Source organism: Grampus griseus (assembly GCF_964374135.1).
Source record: "Grampus griseus genome assembly, chromosome: 13".
Lineage (NCBI taxonomy): Eukaryota > Metazoa > Chordata > Mammalia > Artiodactyla > Delphinidae > Grampus > Grampus griseus.
Window position 1 is genome coordinate 56,240,836 of NC_139007.1, and position 21,772 is coordinate 56,262,607.

At 40.2% G+C, this 21,772-nt stretch overlaps 1 protein-coding gene and 1 long non-coding RNA gene across 2 annotated transcripts in view; one reads left to right on the plus strand and one right to left on the minus strand.

Annotated features, from left to right (window-relative positions):
- The window catches only part of LAMA2 (laminin subunit alpha 2), a 606,716-nt gene that overhangs the window by 573,326 nt on the left and 11,618 nt on the right, over nucleotides 1–21,772 (plus strand). Inside the window, exons 55-61 of the mRNA XM_082668794.1 lie at nucleotides 3,092–3,268; nucleotides 3,507–3,675; nucleotides 13,230–13,342; nucleotides 13,663–13,852; nucleotides 15,790–15,945; nucleotides 18,498–18,651; nucleotides 21,103–21,233. Of these exons, the coding sequence (XP_082524920.1) occupies nucleotides 3,092–3,268; nucleotides 3,507–3,675; nucleotides 13,230–13,342; nucleotides 13,663–13,852; nucleotides 15,790–15,945; nucleotides 18,498–18,651; nucleotides 21,103–21,233 (1,090 nt within the window). The remainder of the gene's footprint in view (nucleotides 1–3,091; nucleotides 3,269–3,506; nucleotides 3,676–13,229; nucleotides 13,343–13,662; nucleotides 13,853–15,789; nucleotides 15,946–18,497; nucleotides 18,652–21,102; nucleotides 21,234–21,772) is intronic.
- Nucleotides 18,172–21,772, minus strand: part of LOC309831558 — a 55,737-nt gene continuing 52,136 nt past the window's right edge. Inside the window, exons 4-5 of the long non-coding RNA XR_014297600.1 lie at nucleotides 18,991–19,197; nucleotides 18,172–18,381 (exon numbers count right to left, since the gene is read on the minus strand). This is a non-coding gene — a long non-coding RNA (uncharacterized lncRNA). The remainder of the gene's footprint in view (nucleotides 18,382–18,990; nucleotides 19,198–21,772) is intronic.

Here is a 21,772-nt window from a genome sequence, read left to right on the forward strand (position 1 = left end):
GAATTCTGACATTCTCAAGTGCATTATGATGTTATGCTAAGGTGTCCTTTTAACAGGTGTGTCTCTTCAAGAAGGGTATTTTATTATGCCAGCTTCACAGCTGTTGGCCATCAATCCAACCTTTATTTGATTAAGCTCAGTGTATAGTGCATCCCCTGAAAACTGGTCATTCAGTTAATTGGCCATATAAACAAACAGTTTTACTATTCGCTGTTAATTAAAGGATAATGTATTGGACATATTAGTGGGTTGTCACTGCAGTCTGTGGCAAAGCAAGAACTCATTTGCACCATAATGTCTCATTCAGCACTCTGAGGTCAAAAAACAATCATCACCTATCCTTTAGGCGAGCACTTCAATTAGCTGATTAACTAGAGATCACTAATGACCCTAAGAACATCTCCCAGAAACATATTTTAATGCTTCATATCAATTCTATGGCATGCTGTGTGTCAAATACTAAACAAAGATTATGTCCTTTAGTCATTCTAAATGTATGTGAGATCTGTATTAATATCATCACAGATGAGGATATATTAACTAATTTGCCAAAAATCACATAGGTAGTAAATAACAGAGGCAGGATTTAAACCCAGATATACTTGACTTTAACACCCCCATCTGTGCTCACCCGCTATTTATTCTTACCCTTTTTGTGACCTCAGAGATTTGTATTACTTCATGTTGATTATGATACTCCTGTTAACTTGGAAATATTTGCTTTCTTCCAACACTATTTAGACCATAAATGTCAACTGTTATTTCTTTTCTTAAAACTCTGGATAAGATGGCAATTTTAATACCATTAATACCACCTCATAACAGAGAGGCAAACTTTTCAATATTACTCTTGCCCTTTTCTCTCCCTCTGCCTCTCTTTACCCATCCTCCCACATTCTCTCTCCTTTTCTACCCCTTCCTCTGCAAAAATTCCACTCCCTTCACTTTGGTATCTAATTTCCTAGTACTCCAGTGACCTCTGCCTTTTATAACTGCTTGGCCCTCTGATCTTCCACCTGGAGTCCACCTCAGTGGCCAGTAGTTCTAACTGGACGAAAACAGTAAACCCTAAGAGCCTGGAGTAGACGTTTAGGCAAGTAGGTATTCTCCTACGTGAAAGCATTCTACACACAGGTACAGAATTAGGCTAAAGACCACACAGTTGTAGCGAATATTTCAGGAGTAACTTGAGGTTTCCAGAAAGGGATCATGGTTTGGACAGTGCAACCCAAATATTTCTTTCTTACCATCAACTTAAAAAATTTCAGATTTTGTTTCTCATGTAAACTGCAAATATCAGGGCACTTCTCTTAATATCTTTTACCATGTATGCAGTTCATTTGGTGGTGGTTTGAAAAAAATCTTAGATCAATATTCCATACAAATAAATAGAATTTAAGTAATAAAATATTTAATTATAAAACTTCAAGAATCAACTATTGAAATTTTAAGGAAATTCAGCTGACCTATCACAATACTAATAGTAATGTAATGATTCTTATAATGCTTTTTGCACATAGTAGGTCCACAGTAAAGAGTTTTTGAATAAATACTTTTTAAAAAGGAAATGCACCAGAATCAGAGAGGACATGTAGGTAATATCCCTATTTACAAAGAACTAAATAAATGACCTAGATTTGATGCTCCTAGGATGTAAAATACAAACTGGATTCAGCTATAGTCTTCTAGCAATGCCCTTATTAAGTAATACAGACTCAGCGCAATGCCTTAGTTAATGCTTTCCATGGTTCGAAATAGGTGTTCTTATCCTCATTTTATAAATGAATGAAATGAGACTGAGCAAGATTAAGTAACTGGCCCAAGGTCACACAGCTAGTAAGCTTCCATACTAGTGCTTACTTCCAGTCTCTTCCTTCTGAAAGCTCAGGCTCATTCTACATCTCCACCCTATGATCCAGGAAGAAAGGACCATTGCTATGGTCCTTGGCCCAGAGTCTGGCAAAACATCAATGTATCATTTCCCCTATTTTGCCTTTGAAACTAAACCCAACCTGCTCCCTCTACACCTCCTGAATAATGACATTTTGAGCCACAACAATATCTATTTTGTCTTATTCTCTTACATTTGAATTGTCCCAAAGTGGGCCAGTTGTTCAGTGCCATTTCAGAGCACCTTTGCCCTAGTTTATTGTTTCTAATTTGACATGTGGTTTTTCTTCTTTCTAAAATCAAGTAAAATGGCATTTTAGAACTGAGTTTTCCACCTAAGTACTTAGGGTTTTCTCCCCAGATGTGAAATAAGTTTTCAGCAATCCATTCATGATCCTCGGGCTATTGACTAACACTTATGACTAAGAGCCCCATGCTGACTACTGGGACTAAAGTTTAAAACCTGCTTCTAGAACAAAAGAGAAAATGCCTTTGGTCATTTTCATCAGCAGAATTCTTTGTCTCCTGATTCTGTGCCCCAGGATCCACAGAGTGAATAAGTAGCATGAGGTGTTCAATTAGTAATGTGTGAGTTCTCTCTCATAAGCAAATTAGGGAAATCAATGAAACAGCCACTAAGGAAAATCATTGCCGAGAACAGTTAGCATGGTACTCTGGCCTGCCTCTTCTATTCAAAAGCCAGCAGCTATGTTCTTTATAAAACATCCTGTAAGTGTGTGCTGTTGATTCCTGCAATCTAAGCTCTGGGAGTACAGTTTATTCCCTAGCAAGGAGATAAGAGCTAGCACAAAGCAAGAAAGAAAGAGCGAAACAAAACGTGACCCCATGCTGTGCTAAACCGACTGAACCTCCTGCGTTTAGACATTACTACCCCTTACAGAAGCCTCTGCTCCACAGGCTCACGTGTAAGGCCGCTGTTGTCAACCACCACCAGAGGCTAGTTTTGCAGCTGCACCATTGCCTTGTTTCCAGAAACTCTCAAGGAGAGTTTACAAGGGAGGCAGAGGGATGAGATCCTGAGAAACAGTACTGTGTGCTTAGTGTCGAATCCCTAATCGTCAAACTTGGCTGTCTTAGAAGCTTCAGGAAGGAGGGGTGCGGGGTGGCAGGAAAGAGTTGGATTTCTGGTTGTGTTGGACGTTGTGTGTTTTATACTTGTTTATTTTCAATGTTTTATCAGCATCTTTACTGTTCAAGTGGATGAAGACAGAAGGCATGTGCAAAATCTGACAGTAGAACAGGCGATAGAAGTTAAAAAGCTTTTCGTCGGGGGTGCTCCACCTGAATTTCAACCTTCCCCGCTCAGAAATATTCCTCCTTTTGAAGGCTGCATATGGAACCTCGTTATAAACTCTGTGTAAGTGAATCTCCTTGTTACTAATTTTTTTTTTTTTTTGGTATGAGCATCACTGTTGCATCTACACTATCTAAAACCATAGGGGGAAGGAAACAGTGAAGATCTTCAGGTTAGATTTTTTTTTTTTTAATTGCACTGATGACCTTTAAAATGGGAAAGGGGAAATTTGATGTCATGGTAAGGAAGCAGGACAATGAAAAATAGGAGAAAGTATTGAATTTTAATTATATTCCCATAGCCCTATGGACTTTGCACAGCCTGTATCCTTCAAAAATGCAGACATCGGTCGCTGTGCCCATCAGAAACCACCTGAGGATGAAGATGGAGCAGTTCCAGCTGAAACAGTTATCCAGCCAGAGCCAGTTCCCACCCCAGCCGTACCTGCACCCACCCCAGTTCTGGCATATGTAAGTGTTTATATCCCGTTGCTTTCTCATTTTAACGCTGTGTTTTTAGTCATTTTCAGAATGAAGGTTATTCAGGATATCTAGTATACTCTACTGCTAGAATTAGAGGAAGGGTCACTGTAAGGAACGGCACCAAGAAACGGAGGAGAGCTTAAACAAGCTTTATTTGGGAATGCTCCTGGGCGAGGTTCACTGGTCCGAGAGAAAGGGGCCAGAGAAGTCGCGCCCGAATGCGGGCGCGAACAAAATTTATAGGGGTGGACGCAGGGGAGGCGCTTGCTGTATGAAGCAGCCCTTTTTTGGTAATCTCTCGGGTGTTGTGGCAATGTCAGGTGTCGGTTACATCAGGCTCAGAGCCGTTGGTTCCGCCCCTCGGGGAGCGGGAAGACCGGGGCCGAGTGGTGTGGCAATGTCAGGTGTCGGTTGCATCAGCCACTTTGGCAGGGTTCCGTCTGGCTCCCTGGGCCCTTCCCCGGACCTGCTGGCCTTACAGTCACCTGTCTATGAAAACCTTTTCTCCTTACATCTTCCTTGGATTACTTTCTTTTATATATCTATTCTCCTTTAATTTTCCTGTTTATAAAATGGCACATGTTTTCAGTTGAAAAGTTAGCACAGAAATGTCTACAGAATCAAGAATAAAACCCACCTACCATAGCACCACACAGAGGCAACCATATTGATTTTCAGCCCCTTTTATTTGCATTTTGCATAGTAGATCGCATATCATGCATACAATTTGGTATTCTATTTTTTAAAACCAGTAATACATAATTAAAATTGTTTCTAAACATTATGCAAATGTGCGTATCTAATATGATTACACGTATATGTGTTTGTGTGACAGAGAGACACACACAGAATATTTCATAGCACTGGAGGTAGTATATCCTTGATTAGAGCGTGGGTTCCAGAGTCAGCCTGCCTGGGTTCAAATCCCAGCACTCTAACCTACCATCTGTATGAATGTGGGAAAGCTACTTGGCTAATCTATTCCCCAGTTTCCTCATCTGTACAATGAATATACTAACAACACATATATCAGAGTCATTATGAGGATTTTAAAAAATGCTTGTTAAACCCCTAGCATATACTAAGCATTTAGTAAATGGCATAATTACTATACAGTAATGATCCTAATGACTGCTTTTTAACAATTTCTATCCAATATTATTGTAATTTTCCCAACAGCTGTGTAAAATATATACCTATATACGATCATCCCATTTTTAGTTGAGTTAGTAAGAATTAGCTAGCCTAAGTAATACACCCAGACACGGCCAGTAAGTGACAGGATAGGAATTTTGATCCAGTGGGTCTGATTATACAATCTGGTTCCTTATCACTGCAACACTTTGTGAAGCCAAATAATCATCTTTTAGGAAAACCGGCCATTTATTGCAAGCATCATTTCTTCCTCTGTAAAATGTGGGTATTACACCTACCTTGCCTGCCGATGGGATTATTGTAAGAATCAAATGAGGTAATGCACGTGGAACTTCTTTGAAAAGTGAAGGAAGCACACACACATAGATACTGTGAGGAATCCCTGCATTTACTAAGTAACTATATAGTATGTGTCCAGCATTCTGCCGGGCACTGTATGTCCATTATTTCATTTGATTCTCACAAGCTATTGTTTTATTTATGTTTATTTATATCATTGGACGTATTATTAGCCCCAGTTCACAGAAGAAAATACCTACAATCACACAGCACAGCTAGCAAGTGAAAGGCTGTCAGTCATATGGGGATTAGTTCAAGGAGTTGATTTTCTCCTAAGACCTCACTGAGATCTGCCACGTGGACTGTAGAATGTCTCCTTAGCTCTTTCATAACGTGGCCTTATGCTCGATTTCCCCCAGCAAAGGGAAGGCTAATGATCCTCCCTCCCTTCTGCCTCACGTCCTGTTCTCTAGACTGTTATCCCTCGTGTCTGTTCCCTGGACTCAGGAAAGTGTTTTCAACTGAAGCATTTAAAAACGCCATGGTTAAAATAAACGTTTTTGACCTTGGATCCAAATGTCCATTTGGATTCTATAGGAAAGTGGATCCTAAATTCTGAACAACTGACTTAGAATTATAAATTGTAATTAGCAGAAGCCCTAGAGACCAGCTGGTCCAATCTCCATCTTAATACATGAATCTTTTTATATGATACTTGATGTGGACTTACAGCCTTTGCTTGAACATTCCATTGACGAGGATTTTCCAGTGTTATGATGAGGCAGGCTGTAGTCGTTAGAAAGCCATTGGTTATAATGAAGTAAAACTGCATCCCTATAACCTCTACGTAATGACTGTGTTTCTGTAGCCAAACACATTATATCTTCTCTAACAAACACCCCTTCAAGCATTTGAAAACAGCTAAGTGTTCTCCTTTCCCACGCTGAATATTCCATTATCTCAAGCATTCTCCTTAATTAATTTCTAATTCCCATATTCACACTGATAATATTCTTACATTTGAAATATCTCTTTCAAAATATGGCACCTAGAATAGACCATACTACTCAAAGTGGAGTGCCCAGTTCAGAGAACAGCAGGGTTGCTCCTTTCACTGGTCTGTCACCATATTCTACTAATATACCTGGGAATGTTTTAATGTTTTACACGGATGGATCATGCCATTAGTTCATCATTAGGTACCATGTTCGGTCAACCAAAACCTTGAGGGCCCTTGTATCACTTGAACTTCTCTTGAATCAGGTCCCTCAGCCAGTCCACATTGAATTGGTCTGGTTTATTGGTGAATAACACTGCTGGTCCTCAGTGATCACCTTTCTTTTCTTCGTTATATTTCTAAAACACAAACTTTCTTTTATAGGAGGTCTCAAGCATATCCTTCTGTGGTTTCTAGAGATCACATTTTTTCCCTTTTTCTGAAAACAAAGGTACTTTCCCATCTGGACTGGAGATTTTAACTCATTTACGTTTTCTTATAACCTTCTGTTCTCATTCCAGTTTCCATTTTCTCTCAGCAGTGTATGTTTTAACTTCTCCAAAAAAGAGCATTCCACTTAGTAGATAAGACAAAAGCAAGAGAGAGGTTGAGTAGTGGTCCCGTGCATTGGTACAGAAAGACTCATAGAACATCAGATCTTGCACGTTATAATTATGTATGACTATGTGGTCAAAATTACATATTTTAGAATTTTTCATCTCTATTGGGCTGTACTGTATTTTCAGGGTTTCAGATCATGAAACCATACAGATCTCCTCTTTTAATCTGATTTCTTTCCCTTATCTTCATTCTTTATTTTTCGTGTGTGTGGAGAGAAGTGTCGGCTTTTTAAAGGCTACTTAAAGGTTTGACAATTTATTTCATGACAAATATTTATTAAAAGGCTACTAAATGCAAAGATGAATAAGACATTTATGACATTTATTTTATGAAAAATATTTATTAAGAGCCTACCAGAGAAAGAGGAAGAAAGAGAAACTGAGAGACATATTTGAGAAAGTAGACATTAACATAAATACCACAGTAAGCAAATATGTGTAGAGGTCAGTCAGGATAAATGCCAATATGGGCTGCAAACACAACCTGCTGGCTTCCAAGACTGAAAATTAGAAGCATGGCAGGGGACACCGTTAAACTCCATCCAAACAAAATGGGTAGTGGTACCTAGAAGTGTGAAAACTGGTCCATGAAATGCAAATTTTAATATGCCACCATACTCTTAAAATCTTTCAATTGAAACAAAATGAGGATGACATACTTATGACATTATGTTAAGTAGGGAAAACAGGATATAAAACTCTGTATACTGCATAAGCATGTCTATATCAATACCTAGAAAAATGCATAAGAAAAGCCTTTCCAAGAAATGCATCAGATGCTAACAGCAGAGGTATATGGTCCAGAGATGATTTTCATCATTTCAAAAAACATTCTTAAATGTGTTTTGCTTTCATAAATGTTTAAAAAGACAAAAGCAGTGGTCTTTCAACCTTGATTCCTCCACAACATCCAGTTATATAGCTGATTTCTTCACTGGGGAAGAGGGACATGGTACGTGATCCCCTCTCAGCTCCTTTGCATTGAGAGTCACTGAGGAAATAAACTGGGTCTTCTTTAATCCAAGTTATCCACGATGCGGGTCTGCCTGCCTGTCTTGGTATAACCCACCTACCTTTACTCAGTGAACTCAGGGGGGCTCACTGAATAACTTACTGTCCTCTCTAAATGTAAGTAAACTCACTGAAAAATGAGGATAATTATCTACCCTGAGGATTACCATGGACTAAATTATATACACTGTGTGCAAAGCACCCAGCACCATGCCCGGCTCACAGTAACACTCCATCATTCTTCTTCTAAGGGAACTAGTTAGTTTAACCTTTCACACTGTTAGGGTGAGATCAAGCGCTAGGAAAAGGAGGGTGAGCATTCCTTTTTAAACAAACTCCAACATGATATGGTTATTATCTCTCAAGTCTCCTATCATTTTCAATTCTCACCGTTTTCTTTTCTTTTTTTAAGATCAGAATTCAGAATTTTAAGAATTAAGACTTACACACTAATTCCAGAAGTGGGAACTACCTATCTATATGTTTTTATTTGTTCTAGCACAGTGGACAGAAACCCTCTCCTATTCTCAGTTCCTTTAGTTTTCTTCTTTATGCCATCGTACCCCTCCCCACCAGCAGCTTACAGCAACAGGACGACATTCACTCTCCTCCAGGGCAATTTAAGAGTATCTTGAGAAAGCCCTGCCCTGTGAAATGGATTATGTCAATCCTATTATTAATACATGCCAGAACATCACAGATCAGAGAGCATATTTTATGCGTATTATCTCATTTGATAGTGTGATACCCTGTCTTCTCTTTATACTTTTTATTCTTCAGCCCATTTAGAGCTGCATAAAACATTTCTACATGTTTTATTTGTGGCTGTTTCTCGTGGAGGACGGGAGGGATTAAGCGTGTGGACTTCTAGTATTACAGAAGATTGTCAAAATGTGACAGGTTCTCAGCAGGTATATACGGCGTTTATACCAAGTCTTTACAACCAGCGTGGCCTGTGTGGATTTGTATACAGTAAGCTGGCTGCATGTTTTTTGTTTTTTTTACTTGAAGTTTATTGGAAAGTTGAACTTTGAACTTCAAATTTTAAAACGTGAATAACTAAGAAGAGCAGCCAGGAAGAGTCCCTGTGCTGTTCGGGGCTCTTGCGGAGTTGTTGGGGGAAAGAAGGGAGCAGAGAAGGAAAGAATAGAGCAAAAGAAAGCTCTTCCTCCAGCAGATTGAATGCTGTGATTTTAAAAGCTAAGTACAGTCCCGGCCAAAGGATAAATCCGTTGGATACTGATATGTATTTAAAGGGGAAACATACATTTTCCATACTGCAAAGAATTACTGTTCAGGCATTAGTGTGTAAATAGTGCCGCAAATGCCCACTACTTACCAAAAAAGCTTATATGCAGGGAGTTAGCAAATGCCCACTACTTAGCAAAAAAGCTAATGTGCAGGGAGTTAAACTCAGTTTCTCAGTAAACAGCTTGAATAGGGATTTTGTATTTCAGAATATTAAAGTCAGTGCCGTAAAAAGTATCTTCCGCTTAGTATTCATGCTGAAAGAGCATCACAAAGAAGCACCCAACTTCGCAGATGTCATGTTAGCCCACATTTGTTAGAGGATTTTTGACTCATGAAAGAAGAAAATGATGCTATTTTAAATTAATTTTGTATTGAAGTATAGTTGAGTTACAATATTACATTATTTTCAGGTGTACAGCATAGTGAACCAGTATTTTTGCAGATTATACTCCAATGATGCAATTTTTATATCATTCATCATTTGGTGCTTTCAAGGACAGAGATGCCAGTTTTGATCAATGCAACTGAAATCTCTACTTTGCACCAATCTAGAGTCAAGGAATGCTTATCCACCAATCATATGCCATCCTGAATCCAGTAACTCATTTCCAAACGTCAGCCAACAATCAGCAGTTGGAAATGACCATGCTTTATTCTGATCTGAAATCAGTTAACAATATGAGGGTGAAAATGTTAAGCTCCATTACTAACCTGCGGCTCTGCCCACTTGCGTAAGCATGGCTATGGGCAGCATGGCTTCCTTCAGAATCCTCTCCAGCTGTGTCCCTGTTCTCAGCAACAGGTGCAGGGCCACATTTAGACTCCCCACCCAAGTCTTGTCTGCCCACATCTTGTCACCTGCCAAGCAGAGACAAATAAGGAGCAAGCACATCCTGCCCTCTATTTTCCCCCATATGTACTTTAAAGAGTCCCCACAAGGTGGCAGGATTGTAACATGCTGAGATTGATGAGCCACTGCTATTTGTATTATTGTTTTAACACATTTCAGAGATAAGTGTTTCCAAAATAGCACAGGTCATGTATCACATCCATAAAGACAATGCCTCCCCTCGAGCTCACACTGGCTTGGAGAAGGACGACTCATCTTTCAACAGCCATTCTTTAAAGGTTCCTTAAAATTACCTCATTAGAAGATCCTTCCTCTTAGCTTAGATTTCTATGGGAAGCAGGGTTGAAAATGTCCTTAATGACAAGATCATTTTATTGTCGTGCAAACCTTGGGGCATTTTCTATTCCATCTCACATGGTCACTCTTTAAAATGCTATTAGGGACTTCCCTGGTGGCGCAGTGGTTGAGAGTCCGCCTGCCGATGCAGGGGACATGGGTTCGTGCCCCGGTCCGGAGCGGCTGGGCCTGTGAGCTGTGGCCACTGGGCCTGTGCATCCGGAGCCTGTGCTCCACAACGGGAGAGGCCACAACAGTAAGAGGCCCGTGTACCACAAAAAAAAAAAAAAAAAAAAATGCTATTAGAAGGAAAAGAGCTGCTTGAGTGGCCAGGTGAGGAGCTCCACCCTCTGCGGGGTGTGAGGGACAAGGAAGAAGAGGCACAACAAACAGGCAAACCTGCTGGGAATGTCGGGCCTTGTTTCAGATCCACCCAAGGGAAAGTGATGCAAAGCAGACACAATCCATCCCGCCTCCCCTTAACCAAGTGAGAGGAGACATCTAGGCTTGCACCAAAAACATTACCAGATCAGAGACTGTTGGAGAATTGTCTTCCCATTTAAATCCTAAAGTAGATACACAGAAAATCCTCTTACACTGGAACCTCTCTGCCCTCTTTCAACTGCCAGTTTTGTAAAGGAAGGTGATAGACAGTTTATTTAAACTGTTTCCATAATATCCATCCCACTGCAAATTGATGACAGTAAATGTCAACTCGGATGTCCTTAAAGAACAATGAACTTACATAACGGCTTTATACTTTGCATTTACCTAATAGAGTGATGCATCTCTTCTATAAAACTGGCCAATCTGAGAACACGGTTTTATTAGCCACTGTTTTCCACCTGCTTCTCAGGATCCACCTGTTGTAAAAGTGAAGCAGAAGCCTCTCCGGGTAACACTGCTCTTCCTGAATTTCAAGCGGGTGTATGTAGCATGTAACGCTTCTAAACAGGACCCTTAGGAAGTCAAAGGTTTTTCTAAAACAATGTAAGCAGGGCCTTTTTCATCTAGAAAATCTGATAACGTGTAGCAGAGCCGCTCAGCTCAAGACCAGGGTTGGAAATCACGTGTCCAGTCTACCAGCAAGCAAGGTTAGCATGGTGTTCAGGCCACAACACCCCAAACATGTAAAGACAAAAGGTCTCCACGACAAATAGCTGCTACCCATAAAAGACCTACTCTTTACAATAGCCACTTTCATAATTTAAAAAATTACGTGAGAAAAGTTGTTTTATATTAACATATATATGTAGCCACTAGACAATGTTAACAAGAACACAGAAATAACCTGCTGGTGGTTTCCTTTTAGGCTATGCATTATAGTTCCCTAATTCCTCCACATCCAGTGACCTTTTCAATCCCTCAGTTTTTCAGAGCTGAGGGTTTAGAGATATTTTAGCTAAATTCTGCCCCTGATGGACTCCCAGCAGGTTGGATTCTCTTCGAGATTTCTGCAGGCTACTTACGTGTGTTGTGACGGTCCTCTCTACAGGAAATATTGTGAGAGGTTGATAAATGTTCCCAGTTCTATTAATAGCATCATTGAAGGCTGAGACATTAAGCTACCAAGGCCTTTCCATTTGGGCTCTTTTTGCAGTCAGGGTAATAAGAAAGGTGTCACATGTTGATTCCAAGAGAGGCCCATTCAGCTGTATGAATAAGTAGCATGTTCCTGTTCTACCCGCTGGGTTTTTGCATATCTGTGTGAATTTCAGCCACAGTCTGCTCTTTGTAACTGACCATCTCCTGGGAAGCAAGAAGGGAAATACTTCCATAAAGCCCAATTTTACAGCATTTCAAAACACTTAAAGCTTTTTACCTGCTGTGGCAGAGTGCTCCATTTGACTAAGCTCCAGAGAAAAGAGGGCAAGGCTTTTCCTCATCAAGTAAAAATTTCCTGTGCGCTGAGGAGTCATCTCCAAGGTACCCCCTGGGGAGAGCATGCGGCATCGAAAGCCTGCCTTGGGCTGTTTGGGAACCTCTGCTGAGTCAGCGCGCACTGGGGCAGTGGCTCCACAGCTATTAAGTGCAGATCTTTAAAAACAGATGTGTTGTTGAGAGCAGGCAGGTTATTTATTTTCTCACGTACTTTGTGTTGTAAAAGACTTCTTAAGCAGCTTGTACTCGGAGCTATTTCTGTGAAAATAGAGACCAAGGAAAGGAATTGTGGTTTTGGTAATTTGAGGAGCCTTGATTAACTATTGAGCTGAGGGTTACAGTAGCCAAGTAAGGTCTACCCAGTCAGGTCTGGCTATGTAATTGGCAGGGCCCAGGGCCAAGTGAAAATGCAGGGTACCTTGTTCAAAAATTATTAAGAATTTCAAAATGGTGACAGCAGAGCATTAAGCTCAGTGACTACACAGGAAGCCTGCCTCTGAAGCTAGCCCTGCAGCGAGCTCTACCTTGTAAGCACCCTAGGAAGTTGATCTTTGAACAGTGGCAGTTGAAATGGTGTATGGCAGGTTACATTAGAAAGTGTGCTGGGTTGCCTAGCAACGGGCTAAGCCTGAATGGGCTGACTTGCAAGTTGAGATACACCAGCTTGAAAGTCTAAATTCATGGAAACCTTCTAGCACCGATAATTTTCAAGAAAAAGTAAGCCGGTGGGAGAGAGAAATGGGGAGGACAAGAAGGACACATTTTTCTACTCTTGTAACCCAGTGGCAAGCTTGTCATTTTCCCTGTTCAATCTTCTAACGATATAACTCTTCATAAATGAAGTAAAAGTGAGAAGGAAATTCCAGTTTGCTCAGAAATATAAATAATAGAGTTCCTTAAAGGATAATGAAAACATGCATTAATCAATGAACATTTTTGAGCACCATTCCTTTGGCAATGCAAAGGTACGCTATAAATAGTAAGTACCTGCTATGTAGTAGAGTACAGCGATGAATAAGAGACAGCTTTCATTTCTAAGGAACTTAAACGAGATTTTGTAAGAACATTAAACTAAAATATAAGAAACCATTAGACAGCAGCATTACATTTTTAAAGAATGGAGTCCAAAATCTCTGTTCCTTCTCTCCTTGGTATTTTACAGGCTCCTTGTGCTGCAGAATCGGAACCAGCTCTCCTGACAGGGAGCAAACAGTTTGGGCTTTCGAGAAACAGTCACATTGCAATCGCGTTTGATGACACCAAAGTTAAAAACCGGTATGATTTATTCTGAGATATTAGACAAGAACCGATAAATGGAAGTACTCAGTATTTGTTTATTCAAGTTTAATTAACTATATTTATTAATAAATGAGATGAGCTTTTTTAGTTCACTGAATACTGTGAAGAATAGAATTATATGAATATTTGTCTGAGCCTGAGAAGCCAGCTGAGGAACTCAGCAGACCTAGATAGTCCTCACCTTGGAAAAGGTTTTGCTATCCTTTATGAAAAAGCACCACGATCGGATGCCACTGTATCCTAGAATAAGAACGTTCTTATTCTTCTGTTTTACTTCGCATACTTTTATTTCACAGTCTCACCATTGAATTCGAAGTGCGAACCGAAGCTGAATCAGGCTTGCTCTTTTACATGGCCCGGATCAATCATGCTGATTTTGCTACAGTTCAGCTGAGAAATGGATTGCCCTACTTCAGTTATGACTTGGGAAGTGGTGACACCAACACCATGATCCCCACCAAAATCAATAATGGCCATTGGCACAAGGTAATAGTCCCCAGGATGTTGGCAGTGCCCTACGAGGGGGTTACTGGGTGGCAGCCATCGGCATTCCCCTGGTGCCAGTATTATCTTGCCAGTGCAGACACTGACTCTGGCGGTACTGGAACGTGGCCGAGGCCAAAAATACAGTAAGTGCCATATACAACTGCCCAACCTAGGAAGACGTGATCAAACCTGGGTAGGTTTATAGTCGACCACTTACATGCCTCATCATGGTGCTATAAGATTCCATCATTGCTGTACATCTGTGGTTCCCAAACATCTGTCCACAAACTAGGGCCAGGCAATTGAAGACATTTCCAGTACTCTAAGTAAGTATTATTATTATTATGGGACAATGGAGTGTGTTAATCATAAAGCTCTACGTATTCAATTGAAAGGAATAATATTTCTTCTAAGATTATATTTTCCTATTTTTAAAGTGCTAAAATAACCTCTCTTTATGAAATAATATTTGACCAGCTTAAAAGCTGGCAACCTAAAATGGGCCCTATGCCTGTGCCTTCCCCCCTCTCCCACCCCATAGTGGTCTGAGCACACCAAGAGTCTGAGAATCTGCTACCTCCCGTTTAAAGGCCTCTGGGGTATCATTTCCACAAACAGTCATTTGGAACAACTTTTTAAACGTTGGCCTTACACCCAGAAGCTAGTACTATTATGGGCACAGAAGGCTCACCTGCCAGCTTACTGTCCTCTTTGGCATGACTGCAAGTAGATAATATACTGCCTGATTAAAACGAAAACTCGGAATTTGTCTCTGCACCTGTGGTAGCCTATCAAGTAAAGCTTCCCTAGGTGGACAAATTAAATGTTTAATTTTTAGAGTAAGATATTATTAGATATTGGATTTTATATATTAACATATTTGGACTTGTCGTATCATATAGAAAGCCAAGGAACCTGAAAAAATACAATATAAACGCAAAGTCAACTAACTTGTTATCTAGAAATAAGAAATTTTCTAGGGAGCTTATGACTAGCAAATACTTTATGCAGGAGCTCTCATTAAGGTTTATTCTCATCTCTGGCTAATAGCATAATAAATATGACACTTGAGAAAAAGACATATTGTTGAGCTACAATGAGGCTGGGATTACGCTAAGTAGCCAAATTAAGGAGGGATTTTATCCTTGCAGGTTTTTAGAAAGTTATTTCCAAAACCAGAATAGATCAGTGTAAAATAAGGTCTTAAATTACTCTAATCCTGATGTAGATTCGTTTTTAAACCATTATTGTACTCCAGCATTTCACAGGGTTACAGGCTCCTTTTCCTAAATTCAGACTCAAGGATTTTATGCTCAAGCTAGTCTCCACACTTTTTATTTCACTCTGCCCCAGAAAATAATTCAATCCGCTGCTGTCATTTCAGCCCAGTCAGCCTTCCATCTTCCTCCCTGACTTTGTACTAATCAGCTGCTGCAGAAATGGCAGTGAAGCCCGGATGCACTGCATTCCTGCAGTTCTGCACGAGAAGTGCCTCTTAAGCAGAGGGATGTAGCATATCTGAAATGGTGCTGGGAAGACCAGGCTTTGCTCAATCAAACCAATGAACTTTTGAATTTGGACATGAATTTTGCAGCCCACTTAATTCATGACAGGGCTCTCAATCTGCAAGTTTCCTTACAACAAGCATACCTCTTGATACAGATGCTCACTTGGCTACTACAGAAGAGTCTTCAATCTAAAACTCACCCAGGAAGATTCTCTCCTCTTTTGGAGATGGTACTCATGGAAAAGACAGACTTTGAGACATTCTGTAAACAGATTTAATTTCACTTATATTATGGGTTTAGCACATATTAGGCCCTCAGTAAGTTGTTTCACTTTTTCCTAAGGAATATCCTAAAAGTTCTTATGCTTTATACTCTGCATATTTGAAATTTATCTATGATTGGTGTTAATGACTCCTCTTCTTTTGGTAGATTAAGATTGTTCGAATTAAGCAAGAAGGAATTATTTACGTAGACGGTGCCTCCAACAGAACCATCAGTCCCAAGAAAGCTGATATTCTGGATGTTGTGGGAATGCTGTATATTGGCGGGCTACCCATTAACTACACTACCCGAAGAATTGGTCCAGTGAGTGTCTAATTTGTTTCTTTGTGGCCTAAACAGCTGCCTGAGTCATGAATGTATTTTGAATTATTAGGTCACATTGGCCCATGACCAATTATAGATGAATAGGAAATCATCTTTTCTGAGAAGTGACAAATTTTCTAGACAGATCTGACTATGAGAGGCAATATTACAAAACAGAGTGTGGACCCTGGAGCCAGACTCCCTTGGTTTGAATATGTGCTTAACTGTTAAGTAGCTGTGCGATCCTGAGCAACTTACTTAATTTTTCTTTGAAAAGTTCCCTCTTTTGTAAAATAGTTTAATAATAATAACCAAACAAGCAAGGTTGATGGAAAGATTAAATGAGGTAATATACTTAAAGTGCTTGGAAAAATACCAAGTATACAGAAAGCACTAAGACAACAAGGAAGATGATAATGATGATATTGATGGTATTGTTTCGGGACTAGACATTTAGCAAATATTGAGAGATGCAGTATCTAGAGCAGTGATCCCCAACCTTTTTGGCACCAGGGACCAGTTTTGTGGAAGACAGTTTTTCCACAGACCCGGGGCGGGGAGGTGGAGTGGCACAGGGTTGTTTTGGGGATGATTCAAGCACATTACATTTACTGTGCTCTTTATTTCTATTATTATTACCTTGTAATATATAATGAAATAATTATACAACTCACCATAATGCAGAATCAGTGGGAGCCCTGAGCTTGTTTTCCTGCAACTAGATGGTCCCATCTGGGGGTGATGGGAGACAGTGACACCCAAAGCATGTTGCTTATGTCCAGTCTACTCCGTAAGATGCAGCTTCATTGTCACTTGCCACTCACTGTTAGGGCTTTGATATGAGTCTGCAAACAGCTGATTTATTACGGTCTCTGTGCAGTTAGACCTCTCTGCTAATGATAACCTGTATTTGCAGCCGCTCCCCAGTGCTAGCGTCACTGCCTCAGCTCCACCTCAGATCATCAGGCATTAGATTCTCTTAAGGAGCGTGCAACCTAGATCCCTCGCACGCACAGTTCGCAGTAGGGTTCGCGCCCCTATGAGAATCTGATGCCGCCGCTGATTTGACAGGAGGCAGAGCTCAGGCAGAAATGCAAGCAATGGGGAGCGGCTGTAAATACAGATGAAGCTTCGCTCACTCGTCTGCTGCCCACCTCCTGCTGTGCGGCCCGGTTCCTAACAGGCCACAGACCAGTACCATGGGGACTGGGGATCCCTGATATAGAGTACTGTTATCCAATACTGGAGTCAGAATTTAAAGTCCTCACAAATTTTGTAAATCAATCAGTATTCACAAAATAATTTTTTGTCAGACCATGTGTCCTGGTTGGCTTTGGAAAGCACTCTTTTAAGAAGCACAGGGGATTAGTGCTTTTAGAAAATGCACTACACACGAGTGTGGTTCATGTCTATGCTCAAATCAGAACACGTGACGATGCAGCATCGTTCTTCATCAAAGACAATTGTCCATGATGGTTACAGTTCTCAGTATTTGCCGCCTCTTGTGGATGTTCAATATTACTTCCCCTTCACAGCTATTGGCTGTGCTACGCAGGCCAATCAAAGTGAGAGTCTCTGAACAGAGAGTCGCAAGAGTGATTAACTTGCATCCCTTAACCCAGATGAGATACAATGAAGCAGAGTATGATTGATTTATTTCTAAAATCCCTAAACTTTGAATGTGTCACCCAAGCTTTCAAGTTTCATGTGTATGTGCATTTTCTTAGGAAAGTATCCACTGCTTTCCTTAGATTTTCATAAGGAAGAAGCACTGAACCGAACCTAATTATCTTTTCAAGTAGAATTTGAACATAGATTGTGAAAAAAATGTATATATAGTAAGGTTAATAAACTGTTACTAGAAACATGAAATAGAAACATAAGAGACTAATTAAACGTTACAATTTCCATAGGGGCCCAGAGTCTGTCAAACCAGTGGTCCCACTAGAGACGTAGTGTGCAGTATTTAGAATATCTAAACAATCATATTCCAGGCTAGATACATCCTAGTTCAGCGGTCCCCAACCTTTTTGGCACCAGGGACCAGTTTCGTGGAAGACAATTTTTCCACGGACCGTGGGGCAGGGGAGATGGTTTGGGGATGATTCAAGCGCATTACATTTATCGTGCACTTTATTTCTATTATTATTACATTATAATATATGATGAAATAATTATACAACTCACCATAATGCTGACAGGAGACGGAGCTCAGGTGGTAATGCGAGCGATGTGGAACAGCTGTAAATACAGATGAAGCTTCACTCGTTCGCCCGCCCCTCACCTCCTGCTGTGCGGCCCGGTTCCTAACAGGCCAGTCCGCCGCCTGGGGGATGGGGACCGCTGTCTTAGTTGCGAAGCACAACACCGGATTCTCTGCACCTGTGCTCTGAAGCCTGGGCTGATGGTGCCGATCCAGGCAGTTCTGGAGATGGCCTAGGACAATCGGCAGATGTTTATACACACAGAACCCCCTACCAATGATTGCATTCCACATAAAGGCAAACTTCTGCTAAAACCCGATATGTGTTTCTTCTGACCTGAATGTTTAGGTGACCTACAGCATTGATGGCTGCATCAGGAATCTTCAGATGGCAGAAGCCCCTGCCGATCTTGAACAGCCAACCTCCAGCTACCGTGTCGGGACGTGTTTTGCAAATGCTCAGAAAGGAACATATTTTGACGGAACGGGTTTTGCCAAAGCAGGTGAGGTGCTTCCATATCCTTTCTGTTGAATATTAACTAGGTCCAAATATTGACTTCTTGTTTGTGTGGGAAAATAAAAGTCCCTGGGGTCTGAAACTAGCATCCTTTGTTTAAACCAGAAATTAAAACTTTTAGAAGTAATAAAAAAAATGCCTCTTAAAGATTAATACGTCCGATTCTGATAAGAACGAATAGAAGAAATAAAGTAAAAGGCTATCTGGCGAGTTTATTCCATCTCCTTCCCTGGAGATCAATTATAGCAAAATAAATGTAATTCTACAAGAAGGTTCATATGTTTATATTATGTAATGTATCTACTTTCTAGTTTTCCCCATCTACCTTTCTTTCTGGAGATGAGACAGCATTTTCCTTGCTTCCTCTCTTCAGTTCCTTGCAAGGCTCCATTTCATGCTCTCCCCTCACACACAATGTACACATACTGGTGCCCATTTCTTGCTGATGGAGATGATGACTGGCACCTTTCCCTGACTTTCTTTAAGTATCTCCCCCCGTTCCAGTGAGCATTTTCAGCGCAGGTCTGGATCACTAACAGTGAATGTACAATTTGGAAAGAAAAAATATGAAATCACTTGTACATAATAACAAAAAAATCTGACATTAACATACTCTAAGATAGAATCAGTCCTATGGTTACCATAGGAACATGCATTTGCTGGTTAGAAAAAAAATTAATGAGTACATAATATGTAGAAGTTAACATGGGAAACAGAAGTAAATAAGATGTCATTCCCTTCCTTCAAGAACATGCTATCAATAGATAAGATTCTTTATCTCAGAAATCACAAGAAGACAAGTAAAAAATAACTAGAAACTGTAGAAGACACACAAGCAAGGTTCTGTGGATATTTTAAGGAAACATTAATTTGGGGAAATCAGGAAAGGTTTTGTGGAGGAATTGACATTTGAGGTAGGTTTAAAAGATGAGTTGAACACACATGCAAAGGTTGGAGACGGAAGAGCAGGGCCCTCCAACAGGGGATACATGGGAAATTTCCCCTGTGCAGAAGCAGAAAACAGAGAAACACAGGGTATGTTAAATATTGAAATGTTGGAGGTTATGTTGAACCCCAAATTCCATGTTCTGTGAAAGCCCAAAGCTTTTCTCAAGTTTTCTGCAAATTCAGATAGCTGGCATTAGCTTCGTCAAATTGATGGCAAGCTTCAGCTTCAAGTTCTGCAGTTAACAGATTAACTTACCATCCTGCCTGGGCTTTTTTGGTTCGAGATCAAACTGGACCAGAAAATTAGCCACTTCCCCAGTTTCCAATAACTCCTGCCATCACCTCAACACACAGTGTAATACAATCTATATAAGACTTGGGTGGTCAGAGGAGGTTACATTACTGGAAAATATACGACTTCAATTTAAACCTTTGACACCTTTGTCCTTAAAAGCTTTCCAGCTACCCAGTTTCTGGGGGTTTAATAGCTTCTTCATTCCCCCTATCCTCTGCTGAATGGCTTCATGTTATTTCTCTCTTTTCCTTATCCTCCTTTGAGGAACAGAAACAAAATCATTGTTTTCTTTTGCAGAAAATTCCAGCTTCTTCTACCCTTTATTCTTAAAATCTGCCCTAAGCCCGTCTTTGTCCATTCAAACTCATCAAGGTTCTCAGTAGAAGAAAAAAGTCTTTCACATAACAGCTGCCTCCCTTCATTGGAGATAGTTGTGGTTACACATAGCATTTATTTCTTGCTTAATAAATAGAAGACCTGGAAAAAATTACCATGAGTTTTCCTCTAATATTTCATGCAGGTCTAGTCTAGCCTGATCTTAATGGATCACTTTGTTTCTAAGAAGCATGTCTTAAATACTTGCTAAAAGATTAAATAAACCAATGAATCAAATATGGAAAATTATAAAGACTTAACTTGATGAACTAGAAAAGTCTATTTATGTCCCAGAATCTTATCCTTCAAAATTGTATTTGTAATTCCTTTCTTTATAAATAAAATGTCTGGGGATATTTGAGCCCTTTCAGATCATCGTGGTACCATGTAGAGTGCCCCAGTGAAATTTTACTGAATAATCACTGAAATGCTTGACTTCATCCAGCAACAAGACTTCTGACAATCACACCTGGCTGCGAGATTCTTTGAGTCAATCTTAGTCTGTGTTCATTCATTCATTCAACAAATATATATTCGACCTCCACCATGTGTCAGATACTTTGGTGAGCACAGAAATAAAATGGTGAGCAATATAGGAAAAGTCCTTGCCCTCACAGAATTTATATTCTAGGAAGGAAGGCAGCCAAGAAAATAAGCAATAACTATAAATGGTGGAGGTGTAGGCCATACGAAAGTCTGGAACTTATAGTTGTCTAACACATGAATTGAAAGCTAATAAAACCATGGCATTGTACAAATTTGAATTAACAGTTCCTAAACTCGAATCCACAATTTTTTAAAAATGTTTTCATTTTACAGTTGATGGGTTCAAAGTAGGATTGGACCTTCTTGTAGAATTTGAATTCCGCACAACTAGAACCACTGGAGTTCTTCTGGGAATCAGCAGCCAGAAAATGGATGGAATGGGTATTGAAATGATCGCTGAAAAGGTAAGCATCAGCAGTCTAAGCATTTCTGCTCTCTTCACGATATTGTCGTTTACATGTAGAAAGCTCTATTTTATTTTTAACATCTTTATTGGAGTATAATTGCTCTACAATGGTGTGTTAGTTTCTGCTTTATAACAAAGTGAATCAGCTATATGTATACATATACCCTCATATCTCCTCCCTCTTGCGTCTCCCTCCCTCCCACCCTCCGTATCCCACCCCTCTAGGTGGTCACAAAGCACCGAGCTGATCTCCCTGTGCTATGCGGCTGCTTCCCACTAGCTATCCGTTTTACATTTGGTAGTGTGTATATGTCAATGCTGCTCTCTCACTTCGTCCCAGCTTACCCTTCCCCCTCCCCGTGTCCTCAAGTCCATTCTCTACGTCTGCTCTATTTTGAAGCCCTGCTCTTGTCTTTGTTGGGAAAAAGCTAGATTGGATCTTTTCATCCTTCTGGATTATCTCAATTCTTGTGTGTTTTCAACACACTTATTTTGTAGACCAGTGTAAACTTTAAATGTGCTAATTCTATGGTAAGC